General features: G+C 39.5%; 1 protein-coding gene across 5 annotated transcripts in view; it reads left to right on the top strand.

Annotated features, from left to right (window-relative positions):
* TPK1 (thiamin pyrophosphokinase 1) overlaps window positions 1-25,577 on the top strand; it is a 336,815-nt gene that overhangs the window by 31,487 nt on the left and 279,751 nt on the right. For all 5 annotated transcript variants that reach the window (XM_067747283.1, XM_067747285.1, XM_067747284.1 and 2 more), the window contains one exon: window positions 25,256-25,327. In XM_067747283.1, the coding sequence (XP_067603384.1) occupies window positions 25,256-25,327 (72 nt within the window). The remainder of the gene's footprint in view (window positions 1-25,255; window positions 25,328-25,577) is intronic.

Below are 25,577 nucleotides of genomic sequence, written 5' to 3'. Positions count from 1 at the left end.
TATCAAGCTTTAGGTAAGAATTTTGATTTCTATGTGAAGTTTTCTTTTTCTTTTTTTTTTTTTGAGTGTCAAATATATTCTCTTTTGTTTAAATGAGAAGAGAGTATTTTCTCTCTATTTGTACTTTTTTGAGGATAAAGGACATGCTAGTGTCTAACTTACACCTTGTGCACTTTGAGCTCTGGTGGAGGCCTGGTGACGAGTATTTTAGCAAGCAGACCCACCACAGCCATTGCCTGGACGTTCAGATTATTTGGAAGTTCCAGAAGTACTTGCCATTCAATTGATCAGTTAATAGTATTTGAGTACTTACTGTTGGTCCTAAACCCTGGTAGACATTGTAAGGGTTACAGAAATGTCACCAGTATTGGCATGTATTTCTCTAATACTATTTTTCTTCAGGGATGGTGCCAAGTTGACAAAGGATATCCTGAAATGAGTAATGTTAACAAACTAGTTGTAAGGTCTGATAGCATTAGCCATCTTTTGGTTAATATTTTCCTTGTTAATATATTTTTCTAATTTTATACTTTCAGACTCTCTTGTCTGAAATCCTTAATATTTTAATATCTCTCTTGTAAGCAGCATATAGTTTAGCTGGGTTTTAATTTTATATCCAGTCTGACAATCTGTCTTTGAACTAGAAATTTCATTTTGTTTCTTGACTGTGATTACTGATTAAATTTGTAGTTTTTTTTTTTAGAAGATGTTGGGGGTAGGAGTTTATTAATTAATTTATTTTTGCTGTGTTGGGTCTTCGTTTCTGTGCGAGGGCTTTCTCTCGTTGTGGCAAGTGGGGGCCATTCTTCGTCGCGGTGCGCGGGCCTCTCACTATCGCGGCCTCTCTTGTTGCGGAGCACAGGCTCCAGACGCGCAGGCTCAGTAGTTGTGGCTCACGGGCCTAGTTGCTCCGCGGCATGTGGGATCCTCCCAGAGCAGGGCTCGAACCCGTGTCCCCTGCATTAGCAGGCAGATTCTCAACCACTGTGCCACTAGGGAAGCCCCTGTAGTTTTTTTTTTTAAGTATGAAAGTTTTTGTGTAGATGCGTGATTTTATAATTTTTAATTTTGTCATAAGTAGAGATTTACAGGAATTTGCAAGGAAGTATTCAGGGAGGTCCCATGTACTCCTCACCCATTTTGCCCTAATGGTAGCATCTGCATTAATATAGTACATGTTAAAACAATAGCAAAACTAGGAAATTGACAGTACTCTTCATGGAGCTTATTCATATTTCACCAGTTTTACATTCCTTTGTGTGTGTGTGAGCGCGCCCGTGTTTGTACAGTTTATCCCATGTGTACGCTTGTTTAACCACCACCAGATTCAAGCTGCAGCCTGTTCCATCACCACAGGCCCCCTCACACCACCCCTTCATAGCCTCACCTACTCCTCTCCCTCCCACTCCACCCCTAATTCCTGGCATCTACTCGTTTGTTCTCTATCTCTATAATTTTATTTCAATAATTTTATATAAACTGAATCATCCAGTGTGAAACCTTTTGAGATTGTCTTTTTTCACTCAGCATAACTCCTTTGAGGTCCATTCAAGTTGCTGAATGTACTGATAGTTCATTCCTTTTCATTACAGAATACTGTTGCGGGGTAGAAATGTCCCATTTTTTGTTTAGCCATTTCTCCCGTGAAGGAGATTTGGGATGTTTCCAGTTTTTGGTTATTGCAATTAAAGCTGCTGTAAACTTCCGTGTACTGGCTTTTGTGAGAACATAAGGCTTCATTTCTCTAAGATAAGTGCCCAGGAGTGCAGTTGCTGGATTATATGGTAGTTGCATGTTTAGTTTTTTTAAAGAAACTGCCACACTCTTCCAGAGTATCTGGACTTACCAGGAATGTGGGAGTGATCTATTTTCTCTGCACCCTCCCAGACGTTTGGTATTGTCACTTTTTAAATTCTAGATCTTCTGATAGGTGTGTGATGATAGTCACGGTGATTTTAATTTGCATCCCCAGTGGCTGATGGTGAATTCATGTGCTTATTTGCTGGCCGTGTAGCCTCTGGTGAAATGTCCGTGCATGTTTTTTGCCCATTTTCTAATTGGATGATTTTTGTATTCAATTTTGAGAGTTCTTTCTGTATTTTAGATACAAGTCCTTTGTGAGGTATATGGGTTTCAAATATTTCTCCTCATTGTAGCTTGTCTTCTTCTCTTAGCACAGGGTCATTTGCAGAGCAAAAGCTCTTAATTTTGACAAGGTCCAATTTACCAATTTTTCCTGTTATGTATCATACTTTTGGTATCAAGGGTGACTTTCTTTTTTAAAAACCTCCTATTCTTTCTTCTTTAGGTATTTTATTGTAATTCTGCCTTCCTCTTTACTCTTTGAGAAGCTGTATACTCTGTGTGTATTCTTTTTGTCCTAATCTTAAAATTTCGAACATGTATGTTTGACTCAGAGTATAGTTAATAATTAGGGCTTCCCTGGTGGCGCAGTGGTTGAGAGTCTGCCTGCCGATGCAGGGGACGTGGATTCGTGCCCCGGTCCGGGAAGATCCCACATGCCGCGGAGCGGCTGGGCCTGTGAGCCATGGCCGCTGAGCCTGCGCGTCCGGAGCCTGTGCTCCGCAACGGGAGAGGCCACAACAGTGAGAGGCCCGTGTACTGCAAAAAAAAAAAAAAAAAAAAAAAAAAAAAAGTTAATAATTATATTTACCTTCCTCCTAAGCAGATTCTAGGATCTAAGAATATTTTAACTATACTATCCCTTCTTTACTCTTAGGCTGCTGTTGGTTGCAATTTAGTTAACCTTTTTAAAGCCACAAATTCTGCATAGTATAATTATTTTATAAACACTTGTGAGAGAGTTTGTATATTTGAAGACCTCTTTGATCACTGTTATGCACGACATTCGCTTTATTCATTTTGAGTGTTGAGGTATGCATACTTTACAGTATTCCATGGCCATCGTTTGGCTTCCAGTGTTGCTGCTGAGAGGCAGTTGTCAGTCTGATTGTCACTCATTACTACAGTGTGTTTCTTTTTTTTGCGGTACGCGGGCCTCTCACTGTTGGGGCCTCTCCCGTTGTGGAGCACAGGCTCTGGACGCGCAGGCTCAGCGGCCATGGCTCACGGGTCCAGCCACTCTGTGGCATGTGGGATCTTCCCGGACCGGGGCACGAACCCGCGTCCCCTGCATCGGCAGGCGGACTCTCAACCACTGCGCCACCAGGGAAGCCCTACAGTGTCTTTCTTTTTTGGAAAAAAATAAAATCTAACGAAAGTAGCAGGTAAGGAGAAAAAAAAAAAGTCTAATATTTATCTTGCCATCCTCGGACAGACTAAGCATCAGGGTAAACAAATAAGTGATATGAGGAAGTTTCTCTTTACAGAAATATTCCAGGTAATAAAGAGTAATGGTACAATTAGAATCTTAGCTCCTAATGAGCAGTGCTAGAATTCAAGAGCAGCAACAGAATTAGAGCTTCAACTCCTGACAAAATAATGGAGGTAGGCTGTGATCATAACAAAAGAAAAGATGTCTTGGTCCATTCAGGCTGGTATAACAAAATACCACAGACTGGGTGGCTTACAAACAACAGAAGTTTATTTCTCATGGTGCTGGAGGCTGAGAAGTCCAAGATCAAGGTGCCAGCACGATCACCTTCCTGGTTCATAGCTGGTGCCGTCTTGCTGTGTCCTCATGTTATGGAAGGGGCGAAGGAGCTCTGTGGGGTCTCTTTTATAAGGTCACAATTCCCACTCTATCCTCATGACCTGATTTCTTCCCAAAGGACCCACCTGTTAACACCCTCACTTTTAGGGGAGGCCATCTAAGGGGAAGTGAAATGGAAGGGAAATCTGGATTAAAAGGGATTTTAGACATGTATGTGTGGACCGTGTTTGAATTTTCATTTGAATGTACCAAGTATAAAAAGATTTTCCTTTTTCGTACAAGAGGAGATTTGAACACATGGAGTAATTGATATCAAGCAATCATTTAAAAAATTTTTTGGATGTGATGATGATATTGTGGTGGTGTCTTTTAAAAAAAGAACTTATCTTTTAGTTAAGTTAGTTAAGCATGTGGAATTATTTATGGGTGAAATGATACGATGTGTAAGATTTACTTTAACAATGTTGTTTTTGTTGCCTTTGTGTTAAATAGAATTCTCAAAGGATGTGAACCTCACTTTTTCTTGGAGTAGACATAGAGAATGGACGTGTGGACACGGGGAAGGGAAGGGTGCGATGAATTGGGAGATTAGGTTTGACATAAATACACTACCATGTGTAAAAGAGATAGCTAGTGGGAACCTGCTGTATAGCACAGAGAGCTCCACTCGGTGCTATGTGATGGCCTAGCTGGGTGGGATGGTGGGGGGACTGGGGGGAGGGAGGGAGGTTCAAGAGGGAGGGTGTGTGTGTATGCATATGGCTAATTCACTTAGCTGTGGGGGCAGAAATTAACACAACATTGTAAAGCAATTATACTCCAATGAAAAAAATAGAAGTAAAAATAGACAAAATGTCTGAACAGACTCCTCATCAAAGGAGATACACAGATGGCAAGTAAGCATATGAAGGCTGCTCTGCATCATATGTCATCGGGGAAACGTAAATTAGAACAACAATTAGATATCACTGCACACCTATCAGAATGGCAAGAATCCAAAGCACCGACACCACCAAATGCTGGCAAGGATGTGGAACAACAGGAACTCATTCACTGCCGGTGGGAATGCAAAATGGTGCAGCCACTTTGGAAGATGATTTTGGCAGTTTCTTTCAAAACTAAACATGCTCTTCCCATGTGATTCAGCAATTGCACTCCTGGGTATTTACCCAAAGGAGTTGAAAACTTATATCCACACAAAAATCTGCACAGGCATGTTTATAGCTTTATTCAAAATTGTGGGCTTCCCTGGTGGCGCAGTGGTTGAGAGTCCGCCTGCTGATGCAGGGGACATGGGTTTGTGCCCCGGTCCAGGAAGATCCCACGTGCCGTGGAGTGGCTGGGCCCGTGAGCCATGGCCGCTGAGCCTGCGCTCTGCAACGGGAGAGGCCACAACAGTGAGAGGCCCATGTACCGCAAAAAAAAAAAAAAAAAGAAAGCAAAATTGTCAAAACTAGGAAGGAACCAAGTTGCCCTTCAATAGGTGAATGGATAAAGTGTGGTACATGCAAACAATGGAATATTATTCAGCAATGAAAAGAAATAAACTTGCAAGCTACAAAAAACGTGGAGGAAATTTGAATGCATACGGCTAAGTGAAAGAAGCCAATCTGAAAAGGCCACATCCTGTATGATTACAACTGCATGGCATTCTGGAAAAGGCGAAACTATGGAGACAATAAAAAGATCAGTGGTTGCCAAGAATTCAGGGGAATGGGGAGAGGGATGAATAGGTGGACACTTTCAGGACAATGAAACTATTCTGTATGGCAAGGTAAAGGTGGTACAAGACATTATACATTTATCAAAACCCATAGAACTATAAAACAAAGGGTGAAGCCTAACATAAATTATAGACTTTCATTATTAATAATGAATCAATATTGGTTCATCAGTTAAAACAAATGAACTATACTAATGCAAGACATCAGTAATAGGGGAAATTGTAACGAGGGGTCAAGAAGAGGGCATATATGGAAACTCTTGGTACTTTCTACATTTTTTCTGTAAACCTAAAACTGCTCTAAAAAAATGAAGGTAGTCAAAAGCAACAAATTTCCAGTTATTAGATAAATTAGTACTAGGGATGTAATGTACAACATGATAAATATAATTAACAGCTGTATGTTACATATGAAAGTTGTTGAGAGTAAATCCTAAGAGTTCTCATCACAAGGAAGAACTTTTTTTTCTATTTAATTTTGTGTCTATATGAGATGAGGAATGTTTAGTAAACTTGTGGTAAGCATTTCATGACGTATATATGTCAGCATTATGCTGTACACCTTAAATGTATACAGTACTGTGTCAATTATATCTCAGTAAAACTGGAAGAAAAAAAATCTAAAAAAAAAAATTATTACTATCCAATAGCCACCTATGTCAGCTGTGTGCAGAAGTTATCGATCATGAACTATGACCTGTCTTTAATATAATTTTGTTTCTTGTTCCTGGGTTTTGTTTCTAATGAACTGTTAGAAATTTATGATGAAGATAACTGGCATTTACTGAGACATATTCCATGGCTACACTCATATGCACATATTTTGACTTGGTAGTTTATGATGTGAACAAAAGTGTCTTGTGCTTTATGGGATAGTTAATATTGTCTTATGGAAGGAAAAAAAATCAGCTATCATTTTCAGGAGTCTTGTTGGCATAGACTTATGTTTTCTACCCATAAGCCTGAATGTGTATTCTTCTGACGTATTTACTGTTTCTATAAACCGTGGTATTCTTAAACATTTCAGAAATGTGACTTCTATAATATTTATCCTCTGCTGATATATTATTTATAGCATAAACTAGAGTTGTAAGTTCTTAGAAACATTCAGATTGTAGTTGTTTAACTACAAATTCCCAAGAGACAGTATTTTAGATGCCAATCAGTGCTTTTATTAATTTCTAGAATTTTTTTTTTTTTTTTTTTTTTTTTTTTTGCGGTACTCGGGCCTCTCACTGTTGTGGCCTCTCCCGTTGCGGAGCACAGGCTCCGGACGCGCAGGCTCAGCGGCCATGGCTCACGGGTCCAGCTGCTCCGCGGCATGTGGGATCTTCCCGGACCGGGAAATGAACCTGCGTCCCCTGCATCGGCAGGCGGACTCTCAACCACTGTGCCACCAGGGAAGCCCCTTCCTAGAATTTTTTGAAATTAGTCTTTCGTAGTCTATTTTCTAGTGTTCTTCAGCCCTGTATGATTTTACTCTCATTCATTTCATAGCTAAAAGAAAAATATTGGAAATTTGTAAAGTTCACATGGCATGATATAGGTAATAAAATTGAGCAGCTACAAGTATTGATGATGCTTGTGGGGGAAGGGCTGAGCAGAGGAGGGTAGGATACATTCTTAAGTTTATTAACACTTTCTTAACTTTTTAGAAGTTTTATAAATGGTTACATGCAACTGATTCTTGTGCCTACAGCCATGGTAATTTACTTTTTCTTTTTTTAAAATATTTATTGCTTTATTTATTTATTTGGTTGCCCTGGGTCTTAGTTGTGGCTCACTGGCTCCTTAGTTGCAGCAGGCAGGCTCCTTAGTTGCGGCACACGTGTGGGATCTAGTTCTCTGACCAGGGATCGAACCCGGGGCCCTTGCGTTGGGAGCTCCGAGTCTTATCCACTGCGTGCCACCAGGGAAGTCCCAGTAATTAACTTCTTTTGATGCCGTAAATATCAAAAACTGTGAGCAACCTTAGGCTTTACCGCACTTGCAAGCTAACAAGTCAGCAGCCACAGTTTGGTGTATACTGGTAAAAACCTGAGACTTTGGGTCAGAGATGAAGGACAATTTATTACTCACAGCAGTAGCCAGAGTGCCAGTTTCCTGGACCTCGTTGCCTAGTGGATGATGGGAAGAGGGTCAGATGGCAGCTTTTATGCTGTGGGTTTTAATACAGGGAGGAACCCAGAGCTTATGAATATCCAATTTTTTTATAATGGGAAGTAAATGCTATGGAAGGAGATATTATCTTTATTTTGCCGGACAGTAAGGAAGCCTGTACTATGCTCTAGAGGAAACACTGTCTCTGTCTTCCAAACTGTCTTGAGAAGACAGTGTGGAGCAAAAATAGTCGATACATCCCTCGCAGGACATATAGAATCATGAGAGGCCCACAGAGAATGACCTTTTGGCAATATCTGTTCTTGATGAATTTGCACAAGAATACCTCACTCCGTTGGCCACTCGGGTTAATCAGAACAACAGACACTCTGACCAGATCTGTTCAATTTACCTCATACAAAATTTAACCAAGGGCATTACCAGTCATACTCCAAGGCAGCAGGATGAGGCCAACCTGAGCTAGACCACTCACTAGTAATAGTCCCAGGGTCAATAAAAATATAGTAAGGTTCATCAAGGCCATATTGGCCAGAGGGTGGCTTGAGTTTTGCCTACTGAACAGAGACACATGTCCATTTCAGCTTCTGCGTAGTTGGTGCTGAGACTGAACAGCTGCAGCAGTTCGGTGGATATGGGGATTTAGCTTAGCGGAGAGCTGCGTGAGCAGTGCCTTTGCTTCAGGTGGCAGAATGGGGGATAAAGTTTACCCTGGAGGAATAGCTGCCACTTTTAATGAAGAGCTGAGATGTACAGTTTCTAGCCGGTCCTTGAATGTTCAATTTCTATTCTTATAGGAGGGTACTGGGCCCTTCCTACCTTGATAGTCATTGGATCCGAGTTGATCCATCCCTCAGTGGAAATATCAGGCCAGAGAGTCACAAGGTCAGGCACTTAGTTTCAGCAAGACCCCAGTGGCAAGCTGAAGGGAGGCAGTGGGTGACCATGGCACAGAGGTGATGAGTCTAAAACCCCAGGATAGGTCTCTGGTTGGAGGCTGCCGCCCTTTGCTTGATGCTCTAATTGGTAAAATCATCAGTCACAGAGGTTATTAGGGTTGGGAGCATGCCACAGCTTGCTGGATGGTTTTCAACAGAGCCTTTTTGTTTGGGCTCCAAGGATACTGGTTTGTAGATTAGCTGATATTAAGCACCACATAGAATGCTCAAGTGTGGCACCTACTGTTTTCAGAACCCAAAGGGTCCAATAAGGTATTGGGCCCTCTTTTGGTGGTAGGGGACCGAAGATTTCCTTGACTGCCAGAGGGACTGAGCGTGAACCTGCCTACGTAATGCCAAGAAATTTAACGGGTGAAGGCTCTCAGGTATTGTGAGGGTTTACAGGCCGCCTTTGCAGGCAGAGGTATGATAACACCACAGTCAGGACTGGGAGAGTGAGGCTTCTGACTTGGTCACTAACGGGATCTCTTCTATAGTGAAAACTTTGGATGTCAGAGTAAATCCTAACCACCGCTCCCCGGTGGCAAATAGCCTGAGGAGTTGAGGTTCCCCAGGGTGTGCTTGGTGGCCTTGCATGTGGGTGTGAGTTGGTCTAGGGGCACAGGGGCCTGTGGAATAGAAAAGAAGGTGTTGGTCTCAGTCCGTGGAGAGCTCAGTTAGAGTCTCAGTGGCTGGAAGCATCGGGAGCAACACCTGGATTCAGGCTGCGGTGACCACTCTCGCCTCCAGCTCCGGTTTGCCTTTTCCACTGGCCACATGTGGCTGTTGGTTGTTGAGATCTTGCTTCTCTTCCTGCCCCGGCTGCCCCTGAGTCCTTAATGGAAGGCTGTGATTAGCCTTCTCCTGGGACTCTGTTGTTTCAGCTGGACCACGGCAGGGAGAATAGACAGAGAGCAATTTACATGTTTGACTAGCACTTCTTCACCTGCTGCTTTTTCTCATCTGGATGAATCACCTCCGGCACTTGTGGGACAGGGAAGTACAAGCATTTTGCACAAAATTCCTACTTTATGTTCAGATGTAGAAGCGACAGCAGTATACGGAAGAGCCCCCTGCAAGGTCTTAGCTTCAGAGGGAGACAGACATTCTGTCTTTCAAGTCTCTTGACTGTATAAGGATCCTTGAAAGGATCATCCAGAACAGAGGCAGTCAGTGCTTCGCTCACAAGATGGACAGAAATGCAAGCCCCTCCTGGAGAACTGTCTCCAGCAGTAAGTGGCACGGATGCCGCTCACTCTCTACTGTGCTTGTGGTTTGGATTCGTTCTCTCCGTCCTGTTTTATTGTCAATATGATCGTGTCTATTTTATGTCTTCTCAAATTTGCCAGAGTTTTGATGGACTGATGTTATTCTTTAACTTTTTATGTATCAGGGTTGTTACTTCAAAGTGATCCTGAAAAAGGCCAGTTTCCTGAGCTTGTCTGACTGATATGCATTCAAATTTCCCTCCCCTTTGGCTTTCAGGAGCCCTGTCTTCTGGCTTCTTTTTCACTCACTGTGCCTTCTTGGTCTTCGCTAACTCCTTTCAACATCTCTCAGTGCAATTCTACAATATTCAGTAGAGGCTTTATGTCTATTCATTTGCAAAGAGGATTGAACATTTATTATATGGCAGTCACCTTCTAGGCCCTGAGGCTACAGCGACAAATAAAACGGGTAAGACTCCCTCCAGCCATGGATCTTCATACTCTGAGAGACACGTGCTGAGTATTGCATGTTATTTAATCCTCCCAACTGCTCCATCATCCCCCCTCCTCACTTGAGCTCTGACATCCCATGGTGGGTGGCCCTCTTCACCTTTGGCTCTGATGCCGCAACACCCTTTGCCCCCGAAAAGATACTCACATGTGCACACTTGCCAGGATCTGGCTCATCTGAATTATTCATGAAGAGGAAGAGAGTAATAAGTGTATATATTTTTAAAGAGTACCTTATCTCACTTCCTTAATTTGTTTGTCCACTTTGTATACTGTATGTAGCATTTTTTAAGGAACACCATCCACAGTGTTCCTTAGAAATCAGTGACTCAGTAACCTCTGGAGTCCACAACCAAGTAGACACTGTGAATGGAAGTTACAGCTAGGTAGTTGTTCTTAGTGTAAAGTATTTTATTCCCCCTCTATTAATTAAAACAACTACCATATTTAGTGAGATCTTTATATTTTCTTCAAGCCAAAGTGTGATCATCTTCTAGAAATTTTGCATTGTGCTCATGATTCTGGGACATGCCACAATTATTGCAAGAGGTGACAAATCCACTTGAATACCAAACGTTGCCTGTAAACTGAATGGTTGTACATGCACGCCCTTGAGATAAAGTTATTTAAATGTTACAGTGCTTGGCATTTTTTTGTTATATGACTACTCCCAGTGAAAAGATAGTAAAAATATACATTTTTAATATTCAAAAGGAGTTCTAAGAAATGAGTAAAATTATTCACCCCAGAGAGGGGAACTGGTTGGTAGGGGACTGGAAAGAATGACTGTTTCACTGTATATCCTATTGTATCTCTTAATATTAATTCCTAGTGCATTAACTACCTACCCAAAAAATGAAATTGGAAAAAGTCCTTAGGATTTTGATGAATTGGAAACAGTTCTAGGTTACTTCCAAGAGCCTTTGCAACTCTTAGATCTATTGTTGATTATTCATGTCCAAAGGAAAGGAAAACACACACACTATTATTATAGAGAGTGGAACTTGTCATAGAATTCGGTATAATCATGCTAAGAAATTGACTACATTTCAAACCTTACACTGTTCTTGGAAGATCTTGAGTATATATTTACAGGATATGTTTAAATATCATGCTTTTAAAAATTTATTCCAGATTTTTGCAAGTCTGGTCCCACAAAACGCATAGCAAACAGAAAATGTTTACTTAACAAACAAAAGAAAACGATCTTTTTATATGAACTAGTGAAAGAAACTGGCCCTAGATTCTTGAGTTTACAGATATTTTATGGATTCACATTGTAAATCTGTCTTCAAAGAACAAAATTAAATTCTCTTGGTTCTAATATCTTTACCAAAAATAATAATGAGCACTATAGGTGTTCAATATCGAATGCCAACTGCTTAATGAATTTTGGACAAAGAGGTGAGTGGAATGTAAAAGCAGATCAAGCCTCATAGTTGGCTGACTGTGAACAAAATAACTTAGATAATTGAGTATATATTTGCTTTCAAAAAAGATACTAGAAACCTGTTACCAGATTCTCAGGAAAAAACAAACAAACTGCATCTTCATTTCTGCTTAAGGAGTTTATTTTTTAAAATAATATCTTCCCCAAAGAGGAGAAATCTTGAGTTGTATTTTCTCTTAATTTTATTACATTAATTGTTAATATATTTCCTTATGCCTCTTTTCTCTCGTATTCCTACTTCTTTTTTTTTATTAGTTATCTATTTTATACATATCAGTGTATATATGTAAATCCGATTTCCCAATTCATCCCACCCCTTCTTCCCCCCTTGGTGTCCATACGTTTGTTCTCTATCTCTCTTTCTGTTTCTGCCTTGCAAACCGGTTCATCTGTACCATTTTTCTAGATTCCACATATATGCGTTAATATATGATATTTGTTTTTCTGTTTCTGACTTAGTTCACTCTGTGTGACAGTCTCTAGGTCCATCCACATCTCTACAAATGACCCAATTTCATTCCTTTCTATGGCCGAGTAATATTCCATTGTATATATGTACCACATCTTCTTTATCCATTCATCTGTTGATGGGCATTTATGTTGCTTCCATGACCTGGCTGTTGTAAATAGTGCTGCAGTGAACATTGGGGTGCATGTGTCTTTTTGAATTATGGTTTTCTCTGGGTATATGCCCAGTAGTGGGATTGCTGGATCATGTGGTAATTCTATTTTTAGTTTTTTAAGGAACCTCCACACTGTTCTCCATAGTGGCTGTATCAATTTACATTCCCACCAACAGTGCAAGAGGGTTCCATTTTCTCCACACCCTCTCCAGCATTTGTTGTTTGTAGATTTTCTGATGATGCCCATTCTAACCTCTAGTGTGAGGTGATACCTCATTGTAGTTTTGATTTGCATTTCTCTAATAATTAGTGATGTTGAGCAGCTTTTCGTGTGCCTCTTGGCCATCTGTATGTCTTCTTTGGTCGTATTTCCTACTTCTTTTGTCATTTTGCCTTTTACTTTAGGAGGTTTCCTTAATAAATCTGTTACATCTATAATGACATTTGCAAAGACTATTTTGTTGTTTATTGGTTGTATTGAATTTGTTTAACTTGTCTGTCTCCTCTCTCTTTCCTCATTACTTTTTTCCTTCCTCCCTTCCTTGCTTTGGTTATCCTCATAATATCCTCAAATCTCTGAGGGTGTATCTATTAGAGAAGCTCTCATTTTCATCCCTGCATATCATCTTGAGGTGGTTGTTCTGTAATTCATTGATTTTTTTTTCTTTAATATTCTTATCCTTAAGTATCTTTGAACTTTTAAAAAGATACATTTAGTAAAGAAAGACTTCCTGGGTTGGTTTAGGCTGGTGTAGATTTCCTTTGTGGTTATATGGGCTATTTTATCCATACAGATTCTTCCTTAAAGGACATCTTCTCAGAGGCAGGCCTCATGACTGGAAATGGATACATTGTAGAGGACAGGTGAATTTTTATTGCCAGTGGTGGAGTTTTTGAGATGGTCCCTATTAAATCTGAGCCCTGAGTGGGGCTCAAGGGTGTAAGAATTTACTCTCTTCTCTACTTCTTTCAAATAAATAGTTTTAAATTTAAATGAATCAATTTTATAATTAATTTTATTGAGATATAATTTTAAATTCAAGACAGTTGGTGGTAGTGATACGTTGAGAAATGGATGGATGTTATTTAACTCTTTAGATTAAGACTAATTTTGGTGAAAAATTTTAATTTTAGGATAGATTTGGCCCTGAGGCCACACATGCCAGTCTTATTAGGCTTGTTCTTACCTTTTTATTTTACTTATTTCTCTCACTCAACCTTATGTTGATCATCTGTCTCCTGCTAGACTTTGAGATGTCTGAGGGCAGGTATAAGGTTTCTATCTCAGGTGCCTTTGTGCCAAGCTCATAAAAATGCCAAGCACAGTAAAAGACGTGTTGTATAAATAGATAGATGAGAAAACTGAGGCCCAGAAACTGATTTTTAGGAAGCTTACAGATACATGAAAGGCGTTTATTATTTGTTGAGAGCTGCAGATAAAGGTGTCTTCCAGACTTTATGGAGCCCAGGTTCATTAATTATGGCAGAAATGGAACCCAAGTCCAATATTTTATCTGTGGCTACTTCACCTTGCTCTACAAAGGAGAATTAATGAGAAAGTGTAGGAGGGTTGTAATAGGTCACTCTATTACATTTTGGGGTTAGACTCAGTTCTTTTGTCTCAGTGAGACTTTCCCATTTGGTAGTCAGAGATAAAGATTAGGTCTGTGATTTCTTTTATGTTGCTTCATGGTTCCTAATATACATGTTTATCAACTCCTATGTTTCCCTCCATCTCTCCCTGGTCTACCCTTCTTTCCCTGGTCTGCCCCAAAAGAAATAATATATTTAACCTGGGATGAGCCTACACACAGTTTTTCTTTCTGTTCCATAATCAATATGTCTGTTTTGCCATTAAGCCTAATTACTGCATCTTACTCTCTCTGCCATAGATATTACCCCCAATTTTTCAGACTTATTTGAGCTTCTGTTATATGTAGCTTTATCAAGATCTTTTATAGCTATTCTTCAATTTTTCAGTCATAATTACCTCATTAAAATTTCTGACCACAAACTTTTGTGTTTTCTCGTGCTTGATTCATTGTCTACTCTTTTTGCCTCTCTCTCTATAAAAATTATACAGAAAAAGGAGGAAGTCCTTGCATGTATAACCATGCCCACTATAAAAGTGTTTCATTTTCACTTTCTCCCTCTTATCTAATAGGTGTTAAAGAAAAAAAAATTCCAGCTATTAAAGAAAAATAATCATTCAGTAACACTTGTTAAAGCACAGTAAGGAAGGCTTGATTCAAGGGGGGAGGGATCGTGGTAGTAGGTGTAGGACCACTTCAGTGGGGTCCTGCAGTGGGAGAGAGATTGAACTCAATGGGCAAGTGGGAATTTACGGCCAAGGAGCAGGGTCAGTGGATGGAGAATTCTTAAGAGGAAACATCAGAGGATGAGGGGGGGATTCTGGCCAAGCCAACCTGACAGGATTCTTGCAGAAGGCAGGCCAGGGTGACCAGACATTACCAGGGGGATGGTGGAGGAAGAGGAACCCCATGAGATGTTGCGCAGGGCAGGTGGCAGTGGGCGGGCGGAGGGTACTTAGCAGGACTCATGCTAAAATTGGACAATGCCGAGATAGACAAAGAGTTAGCCGTAGTTGAAAAAGAGTTCAGGATAGCCTGCGTAGAGTTTGGTCAACGAGATAATCTTTGTCTCAGGTGGTGTGCATTTGCATCTGGAGACCGTTTTTTCTTGCTTGTTTGGATAACTTCAAGTTCTTGTAGGTCTGTTTTGGTTCAAAGCAACATATATATATATATATCTATATATACACACACACACACACACATATATGTGTGTATATATATATTTACACATATGTATATATGTGTGTGTATATACATACACATAAACACATGTATATAACATATATAAACATACATAGTAGTTCTTTTGTATTTGAAGAAAATCAAGGTTGATCTTGAGCTTTATATTAGCTGATGTGTTCTGTTCATTGCTGATTTCAGATACAATATGCCTTGAGATTAATTGGCCATGTAGTAGTATAGAATAGTATATAAATTAACTATAATATGAAAATCCACGGTAATCATAGTAACTACTGCTATCTATGGTGAGTGTTTACTCAGGTAGTCTATGAAAGTAAAATTATTTTTTTGTTTTCGTGGAAACTTTCTGCATTTGTTGGGCCCCTATGCACTAAGTCATATCTATGTGCGAAGTAACTTGTATCTCCCATGCATTCTTTGCATTTTCTTTATTTAAAAAAATTTAAATATGCAGTCTGTCATGAAATATTATACCCAGGGGTTTAGGAATGACCCATTTTCCCAGTTTATTTGGTACTTTATTTTTTTTAAGTAATTTAATATTTATTTATTTAATTTTTGGCCGCGTTGGGTCTTTGCTGCTGCGTGCAGGCTTTCTCCAGTTGCAGCGAGCGGGGGCCACTCCTCGCTGCGGTACACGGACTTCTCATTGCAGTGGCTTCTTCTGTTGCAGAGCACGGGCTCAAGAGCTTGCGGCCTTCAGTAGTTGTGGCACGCAGACTTCAGTAGTTGTGGCTCGCAGGCTGTAGAGCGCAGGCTCAGTAGTTGTGGTGCACAGGCTTAGTTGCTCCGTGGCATGTGGGATCTTCCCGGACCAGGGCTCGAACTCGTGTCCCCTGCACTGGCAGGTGGCTTCTTAACCGCTGCACCCAGGGAAGTCCCGGTACTTTATTTTTTTTAAAATGGTTTAAAACATCTCTTTTTGTTGAAAATTTTGTTTTAGATACTATTTTAGATTACTTTTTTTTTTTTAAAAAGGAAGCCATCTACATACACAGAATTTCGAAGCAAACCAATAGTTATTCTGTGTATTTTTGGTTGATATTTATTGAGCTGGTACTTTGCACTCCATCTTGTCTAAGGCTCTTTGAAAGAAGCTTAAGACCCTCTGTTCCTGAGGAGCTTTCACTCTTGCACGCCCTCTGGCTTTTCTCTTTTTCCATGGGTTTTTAGAGACTTACTTTTCTGTCACATTATATAACCTTCCTTAAATTGGGATAACACTCACAATCACTGTCAGCCAGGTGGCCATTCATGACCTAGGTGTATCATTCTTCGGGTCATTGTGATAAAGTCTGGCTTAGATTAGATGAAATATCACTTAAAAAATCAAAATAGTATACTCATTTTATATAATTTGGGAAACAATTTTAAAAGGTTGATAGAAGGAAAAGTACTGACATAAAGAAGAAGCTTTGCTTATATTGGTAATCAGGAAAATTTAAGACCCTGAGACAACAGGACTTTTAAATGCCGAAGTCTCCACCAAAATTGCCCTTTTTCCTTGAGATTCCTTTAATTGTCCCATCTGTTTTCTGCTTCTTCGAAGGTTCATAAGGCAGCCTGTGATTCTGCTGCAAACTCCGTGGCCGTTGATAGGTTACTGAGAGTCTCCCACTTAGCCTTTTCTGAGTTTTTTCTAAATCAAACTCCTGGTCTCAAACTTCTTGGGTTTTGCAAGAAGTATAGTACAAGGCAGGAAATCTACAAAGGTATGGAAGGGGCAGCCTAGAGGCTAAGCCCAGAGGCTTGGGTGTGAGAGTCTGGCTTTGTTCTGCCATTTAGTCAGTCTCTTTGCTTCTCAAGCCTTAGTTTTCCAAATGGAAAAAGTAATATAGGATTTTTTGGCCACAATTTGTAGCTGTCTGGGAGGAAGAAATTTCCCTCTATCCTTCTAGGTTCTTCTGGCTGGTCTAAGAATTAAATTGACATGAGACAGATCAACAAAAGTTTGATAGAGAAGAAAAATCAAACAAGTTTAATAATGTGTACATGGGAGAGATCTAGGAAAACTCACCAAAATGGCTGAAACTCTCATCTCAAATACCATCCTCAACTAAAGACAAAAGAAAGAAATTGTTGAGAGTGGAGAGTAGGTTATGAGAGGTTATCAGGAAAAGCACAGTAAATACAGGGAATGTTGTTATTGTAGATTTAGGTCATTGCCGGCTCCATTTCCATCAGTTGGAGTTTTTCGTCTTCCTGGTGCCTCTAGGAAGACACCCTTACAAATGGAGATTTTTCCTTATAAATGTCAGTGTTTCTTCTGAAGGGTTAAGAACTACTTGGTTTTCAGAGGTTTTTCCCTGTGTGCTGTTGCTGAGAAAATAACCAGCTTAAAATAATTCGTATGCCAGAGACCTATGTTGGGATGGCAGACTCTATTCCCCTGCATAGGGGTTAAATGAAATAGTGCATATACGATACTTTGATTTGTAACTTGTGTGTTTTTTTATCCTTGTATTCAGTGACCATGTGTGGAGCATCTGCTCTGTGCCAGGCACCAACAGTGAATAAGACAAAACAGCTTTTTTCCTAGTGGGGGAGGATCTAAGTACTTGGTACATAATAAGCATTCGGCAACTGTTACCTCATTGTATAAGAAGTTACTGTATAACACAGTTTAACAGTAGAGCTTGCCGTATGATAAAATCATGGCACCTTATTATTCTCTTTGGGCTGACAGTACTTGGGGAAAGGAGAGTTCTAATTACCTCCTCACACATCCCTACAATGGCTCCTGCTTCATCAGGGCTCAAACGAAGGAACTGCCAAGAGTTTCAGATGACAGCTTGCTGTGCTGTCACTTATATTCAGATGCTAATGGCATATTCAGATGCTAATGGCATAAATTCTTTGGCTTTTATACTTGGGAGCAGATTGTATCTGTCTTCTTTAGATTTCATTTATAATCTTATTCACAAGTTCCTTTTAGCTTGTTAGAGAGGTCTGTAATTTTAGGATCATGAGTTGATTAACAAAAATAATGTTAAGAACTATTTCATTTTAACTTCAGTGTGTCAAGTCTGTAGAAGACATTCACAGTCTTACAGCTATCTGGAACCCCTTGACATCGCTCTAAGCAATAACGCCGATAATAGCCATATCATTAAAAAAAACCCAACAACAACAATTATTTGAGTCTTCAGAATCTCCAGCTGAAATTATCGGGGAAGGGAAAATGGTGATCATTATAACTTAAAATGGCCTAAACTATATTTCACTTTGGGGCTGCCATTTCTCTCTCTCTAGGTTTTTCTCCTGCCATTGTCCCTGTTAAAAGATAAACGGAGGCACATTAACATCTGCAAGAGTTTATTTGAGCAGACGTTTATTTGCATCAGGCAGCCCCTGATTAGTAGGTAGTGATTGGCTGCTCTTAAATTTCATTTTCTCGGTGACGGTGTGTTTATAGTTGACTCTGGCTTAGGTTTGCATTTGCTTACACAGGCTAAGAAGGCATTAGAGCCATCCCAGTCTCATGACCTCCTTGTTTAACACCTCTTTTCCCCATTCACAGCTTGGCTACTTTTTTGTGTGTTTGACCCCTTTCGGCATTTGGTATTTTCTCTGCCTGGAATGCTCTACCTCTTCTGCCCAGGGCATTCATACTCACCTTCATGACAGCTGGAGTGCATCTTCTGTGACACCCCAGTCCCCCTGGGGGATTTTTGTTTCCCTTCCTGTGGGATTTCACTGTTTTAGCACATTGGGTTTGGTTTGTTTAATCTGTTGTTCTTTGAACTATTTTGGGACTTATTTTCCTCATTGGCCACAAAACATGAGTAGCCTTCTTAATATCATCAGCTCTTTCATGGCATCACAGGGAAATAATGGCTTTTAAATATAAACATTCGTTTCTGTTAGAAACGCAGAGAACAGTATGATCATTCTCTGTTAATACCCTAGTGTCTTTTATCCTGGCATCTTAATTCCATGAACTTCAACTGATTTATTTATAAACTTCATACAACTCACAAATATTCATGATGTTGGTGTAAAATAATAGGAAGGGTAGCTTAAATACAGGTTTTAATTGCAACCATGAATTGTAAGATGCACCATTTATAAGATGCCATTAAAAAGGGGGAAAAAATGGCAAACTGACACAGTGCGAGGATACCACTGATTCTAAAATACATTTTGAATGCATCCTAAACTGCATTTTAGAAATGCTAAAATGTACAAAAATGTTCATTCTTAAATCAGTGAAATGTGGTCACGTTATAGCTTCTAAAAAGATTTAAGAACTCCATTGAGGAACAAAATGTAAAATTGGTTTCCATTTGGTTTCCTTTCCTTCATTTGCCTTTTGGTAGATGTGTGTATCTACCAAAGTCGTTAATGAGCAGGGAAGTCATCAAATGCCAGATGGCTGGAAGATGGAGGACTGATTGTTCAGAGGATCTGGGCACCCATCAGATTACCTAATCTGCTTTCATAACATTAGACATAACCTACAAATAAACAAAGTAAGAGAATTGCGAGTAGAGAGTTGATTCGTCATGCATGTTCATAGAAGTTTTGAATAAGTTCTCATCATGTTTGAAAAACTTTGAATTACAAGACATTTTATGAGAAACACTGCAAGTTGCCCTGCAAAAGGATTTGGAGCTAAAACTAACGTTGGATGCCTATTGAGAAATGAGTTCTTTTGCTTCAGAATCTCACGTGATTGCTCGGTACAAAGGTTAGTTGTAAGAGCATGAAGATTAGTTGCATTTGACTTGATTCAGCGAATACATCAGGATTCGTCATGTGCTAGGTGGAGATAAGGAAACCCTGGTAATGGTTTGGTTATTCTCCAGGCTTCTGCCAGCTTTTTACATGCTGTACTTTGGCAGCTTGTTGATTGTCATGTATTAATATTGAAGTCATAGAAGACTATGGGCGTGGCACCAACTCTCCTCCTTTGAGCTAATGTGTAGTGGGATGGGCAGTGGACTCAATGATGAGAGGTCTAAGTCTAGCCTCACCTCAACTTCTGGCAACAATGAACTGTTTAAATCTTAACTATCTCACTGGGCCTTGAGTTCTTTGGATGTTGACTTCTTTTTGATGATGAGGTTAGAAATAATGGTATCCACCCTTTTTCCCTTCATGGTCTCGGTCTGTTACTTTTATAATGCCATCGAAATAGAATTCAGTTTGTAGCTGGTTTAGAACTGGACCATATACTCCATTAAGTGAGGGGCACGAATATTGAGCCTGCCCTGGTTTGTTCTTTACAGTAAAAAAAAAAAAAAAAAAAAAAAAAAAAGTTCCAAGATTGTGTTTCTGTTCATACAGGGTATGGTGACATTAGAAGCAATTTTGTGAGACACAAAGTCTTACAGATTAATTGGGAAGAAATAGACTCACAGACACAGAAAACAAACAGTGGTTACCAAAGGGGAAAGCTGGGTGGGAGAGGGATAAATTAAGCATTTGGGAACATACACATACGACTATGTATACAACAGGTAACCAATAAGGACCTACTATATAGCAGGGAACTATATTCTATAACTTGTTACAACCTATAATGGAAAAGAATCTCAGAAAGAAATATAGATAGATAGATACATAATCTGAAGCACTTTGCTGTACACCTGAAACTAACACAACATTGTAAATCAACTATACTTCAATAAAAATTTAAAAAATAAATTGATAAAAGGTTAATTGGGAAGAAATTTGGAACGCGGTAAAATTATGACGGTTAGGTTTGTGTACAAGTGTGTATGGTTAGTTGTAGGGTACCTATTTTAGTGATACAGGAAACAGCACAGTGAGTGGTTTTTAAAGTTTATGTTAGAAACAGTTATGTCATGACTTCTTTGTGCCAAGACCTAGGTTAAATTTTGAAGAGAAAAGGGATGAGTAAATTATTTTTTCTGCTTGCCTAAAGTGTATCCGCTGTTGTTGAGTAAGAAGCATATAACAATTATTAGCAGAAGCAATTAAATATTATGGATTTTAGGTGAGAATGATTAATGGGGGGGAAAGGGAGAGAGGTTGGAAAAAAGAAAGTAAAATATTTTCTCTAAGTTGTGAAAGGTAAGAAAGTCCTTGCCAGGGGCAAAAAACTGTGTTTGTTGAGTATTTATTTACTTTGTGTCAGGCACCGTACTCAGCTATGTGTTATATCTCCCTGAATCTTCCATACTTGGTGGGCTCAGAGTTGTTAAATCAGTTACTCAGATATCACAAACCACACAGCCAAATAAGTGGGCTTATTAGAATTCTCTAAAGCCCAGCCTACTAGGGATTAGTAATCATGAGGGTTTTGAATGTAAAATAAATGCCAAACTGACTTCACCTAGTTATAATTTCAGAGTAGTCTAGATTAAAAAAGGAAAGAGTATCAGATCCTAGTACCTAAATATCTCTATGTATAGAAATAGATTAACATAAATGTTATGTATAGAAATTGATTATTGATAGCATCATTAGTAAATCATAAATGTGCTATAAATTTTCAAATGGCTTCATTCTTTGCAAATGTGCTTTCACAGATATACCTTAATGAAAGTATGAGTTTAGAGGAGCAGTAAGTTGGATAATAATGCTTTACCCCTTCATCAGATTGTTCTTTGAGCCACAAAAATACTGAGTTCACATATCAAAGAATCAGTGACAGAGAGTAGTTTGCTCGTTCACTTACATACACATACAATACTGTCAAATGCCTCCTCTAGCACTGGAGATCTTGCCAAAGATTAAAGGACCATTGGTTTATCCAAATTATGAGCTCCTTGCCATTAACATTATATAGAGCACTTATCGTGTGCCAGGCTGTGAATCTCTTATCCCTGTTGAATGAATGAATGAGTTAAAGTCTTCCTGTGTTTTGATACTTGCTTGCTCTTTGTCTTCTCCAGTTCCTCTCTAGATCATCTTTACCATAACCCAGCCTGGACCATGGTCATTGCGTTAATTAAAACTCAGTTTCTCTCTACAGAATAGTGAAACCCCAAATGCTATTGGCTTAAATAAAATAAGAGTTTAGTTTTCTCTCATATAAAAGAAATCTGGAGCCAGGAATTGAAGTGCTGGGATGGAGGCTTCATGGAAGCATCAGGGACCCAGGGACCCAGGCTCTTTCAGGCTGTTGCCCTTGTTCTTGGGATCCCAAGTGACTGCTAGACTTTCATTCATTCATCAGTCTTGCTCCAGATGGCAGGATGGAGGAAGAAAAGCAGAAGGAAAGGCCCCCTCCACTTTATGGAGCCCCCATAGAAGTAACAGATAAGGCTCTTCTGTGTATCTTCTTGGCCAGAACTTAGTCTTATGACTGCATTTTGCTGCAAAGGAGTCTGAGAGATGGTTTTTCACCATTTTGGTAAAAACCAAAACCAAAAAACCCCTCAGGTTTCTGTTGTTAAAGAATGAATATTGTGAGACGATCACTGTCTCTGCCAGTCATTCACTCTAACGCTGCCCGAAGATGCCTCCTTGCTTCCCTTTACCTCTTGACAAGCGATTTTGCCACTTCTCAAACCAGCTGTCATCACCGTCTTACTTGTTTACACCGATTCCTATTTCTACTCCCAGAGAAGCCTAGATTAGAAAAGGAAAGAACATCAGATCCTAGTACCTAAATATCTTTATGTATATAATTTGTCATGCTGTAGTTGCCAACCCAGAGTATTAGAAGTTATATGACTGGTTTAAACCATCTCTGATTTAACACAATATTTATTGTGTCTTTAAAGGTTTCCTGTGTTATTGTTAAGCCAGAGATCTAAGGTTTAGATTCAATATGAATAAACTAGCAGGCCTGCTCTAAAAAAAAAAAAAAAAAAAAAGAATTGGTGGGAAAAGTCCTGAATTATAGGCAGATCTGATGTCCTATGCCTGTTAGTTAACCCCAAATGAATTCCTGTTTTTAAACCTGTGGACTGTCAGTTCCTGTAGTCCGTTTCTTACAGCAGTCATTTTAAATGTTCCATTTGACTTCCATATCTTCATTTTGTTTCTTGTTTACTTTCTTATAAATAAATTGACCGTACTCTGCCTCTACCTCAATTTGGTATGTCTCTGTGATAGGTCATCCTGTGCCTGAATCTCAACACCTGTTTTTATCAATAGTATGTAAGCCGTAGGGCAGGGGGGTGGGGAGAGGGAGTGTTAATTCCTGAACAAGACTACTCTGTGCTCTATAAATACCTGTTAGGGCTTCCCTGGTGGCGCACTGGTTGAGAGTCCGCCTGCCGATGCACGGGACACAGTTTCGTGCCCCGGTGCGGGAAGATCCCACATGCCGTGGAGCGGCTGGGCACGTGAGCCATGGCCGCTGAGCTTGCGCGTCCGGAGCCTGTGCTCCGCAGCGGGAGAGGCCACAGCAGTGAGAGGCCCGCGTACCACAAAAAAACAAAACAAAACAAAAAAACCTGTTAAATGAATAAATAGATCATTTCCCTTCTCTCTCTTACTTCCCTCCTCCTAATTCGAATATAATATTTTCTGTATTTAAAATACCTGCTCCGGGCTTTGCTGCCTTTTTCCCCCATTTCTCACAGTTCAGTTTTTATTTTTTAAGAAGAGGCATCTCTCAGTTTTCTAACTCCTTGTTCTTGTTACTATCTTGAGGCTGCCTCCGTGAATTTTTAGACTCTTCTTTGAGATTTTCCCACCCTTATTGGCCTTTTCTCATTGTCTAGGCTCTGTGACGTCTCCTCGGCATGCTCTGTTATCGACGGCACATTCTTGGAATTACCTGCTTAGTTCTTTTACCTTTCTGGCTTTTTCTTCTGTATTTCCTTTGTTGACGTCCTTCTGTTCTGTAACGGTGAGCAAAACATGACAATTTTGTGTTCGTAATTTGTTCTTTTCTCTCTCTGCTCTTTCTTTGTAGTATCTCAGCTTGTGTCTGTGCTTTGACCTTTAGCTATCACCTCTGTGTGGATGATCCCCCGATATACATAAATTGCCTTTACTACTTATTTCTCTATCACTCTAAATACTTCGTGGTGCCTCAATTGAAATTCCTCCGTCATCCTAAACAGCATGTCTAAAATCTGGGATGTTAGTATTCATGTCTTAGGTGCACGTCATTAGGGTGTTGCTTCCTAAACTTTCCATGGTAACAGTCCTACTGGCAAAGGATAGCAGCTTCCTGTGTGTTGTTTTCCTTGTCTGGAATGCCCTTTGCTTTATTCTGTCCAGCTACTTCTTTTTAAGATCAAGTTCAAAAATCTGCATATCACAAAGATTTCTAGGATGACACCAGACCTTACGGACTTTCTAGGCTTTGAACTTCTGCCACATTCATTTATCTGTTACCCAGCATTCCTCATATCCTTCCTTGTGTTGTACTGTATTGTGGAATAAATCGTCTTTATTATAACTGTCTTCTCTCACAGATACCCTGTAATCTATTCCTCTTTGCACTCCTGGTGACTGGTATATAATCGGCACTTAATAACGTTTGCTGTGGGTGATGCCACCCCCTTTTCATTTCCTTATCTTGTTCCATTTCTAACACTGAGATTGCTTTTAAAAAAAAAGTTAATTTTTCTTATCACCAAACAAACATTTCTTTCCATAAATGAAATGGAGTGCTTGGACTGAGCTGAATGACAGATTTTCAACAGCCTGATTGCGTTCTGCTTTGCACTATTTACAGTACATTATAAAAGGCTTGAAATGATTGTTGGAGAAGTAACTTTTTTCCATCTTTCTTAGTCTTTTGAGTGTCATCTAAAAACTTGGAATAAAAGAGTCATGAAAAGAACTAGTAGGATTTTGTGGAAACAAAGTTTTACATTGGAGAGTTCAAGATAACTCGGGGTGGAGGGAGAGAATGAAAGTGAAGGAGAGAATATGAATGAGGATGAAAATGCATGTGAAAGTACACACCCATTAGACCTATGCTACTTGGCAAACAACGTCAAGATGATAGCAGACCAGCCAGGTAGAAGGGTACTTGAATCAAAGTGTTACATATATCAAAAGGATAAGGATTCATATCAAGGGCATTTTTGCTGCACACCCTGTACAAAAAGAAGCGTACCCAATTGTCTTTATGATAAACTATTTTTATGGTAAATTCCTCAGCAATATGGTAATGTGATGGACATATTGAATAAAGTAGATCCAATTAACCTATGGTACTTTTTAAAATTCAGGTGTAAGAAATTAGCTGTGATTAAAATTTAGCTCTGTGTAGACTGCAAATCTGGTCTCAGAGAGTATGATTCCAGACTCATATGAGGGGAGTGAAAGACTTGGTTCACTTGTTTACGTTATTTTGCTTTTTTTCCCCATAGGGAGTTTGAAATACTGCCTTGTGATTCTGAATCAGCCTTTGGACAAATGTTTTCGTCATCTTTGGTGCAAAGGTAACCTTACTTAGCATTTATGTTTCTTTGCTTTTTTACTCTACTTGGGACTAATGTGACTGTTAAATATCCCAGAACTCAACTGGAATACCAAAAAGTGGAATTTAAAATAAGGTGATTTAATTATTGAATTATCAGAAGAATCCATTTTTGCTTCTCTGTTAACCTGTTTATACATGTGGTTTCCACAGCGTGGACCTCCAAGGACAGAATTACAATATAACATCACTCTATTGCAGTTCGTAACTAC

The sequence above is a fragment of the Pseudorca crassidens genome, chromosome 8 (genome assembly GCF_039906515.1).
Source record: "Pseudorca crassidens isolate mPseCra1 chromosome 8, mPseCra1.hap1, whole genome shotgun sequence".
In the NCBI taxonomy this organism is placed as follows: domain Eukaryota; kingdom Metazoa; phylum Chordata; class Mammalia; order Artiodactyla; family Delphinidae; genus Pseudorca; species Pseudorca crassidens.
Note: the sequence above shows the minus strand (reverse complement) of the source record. Positions and strands in the feature narration are given on the sequence as shown.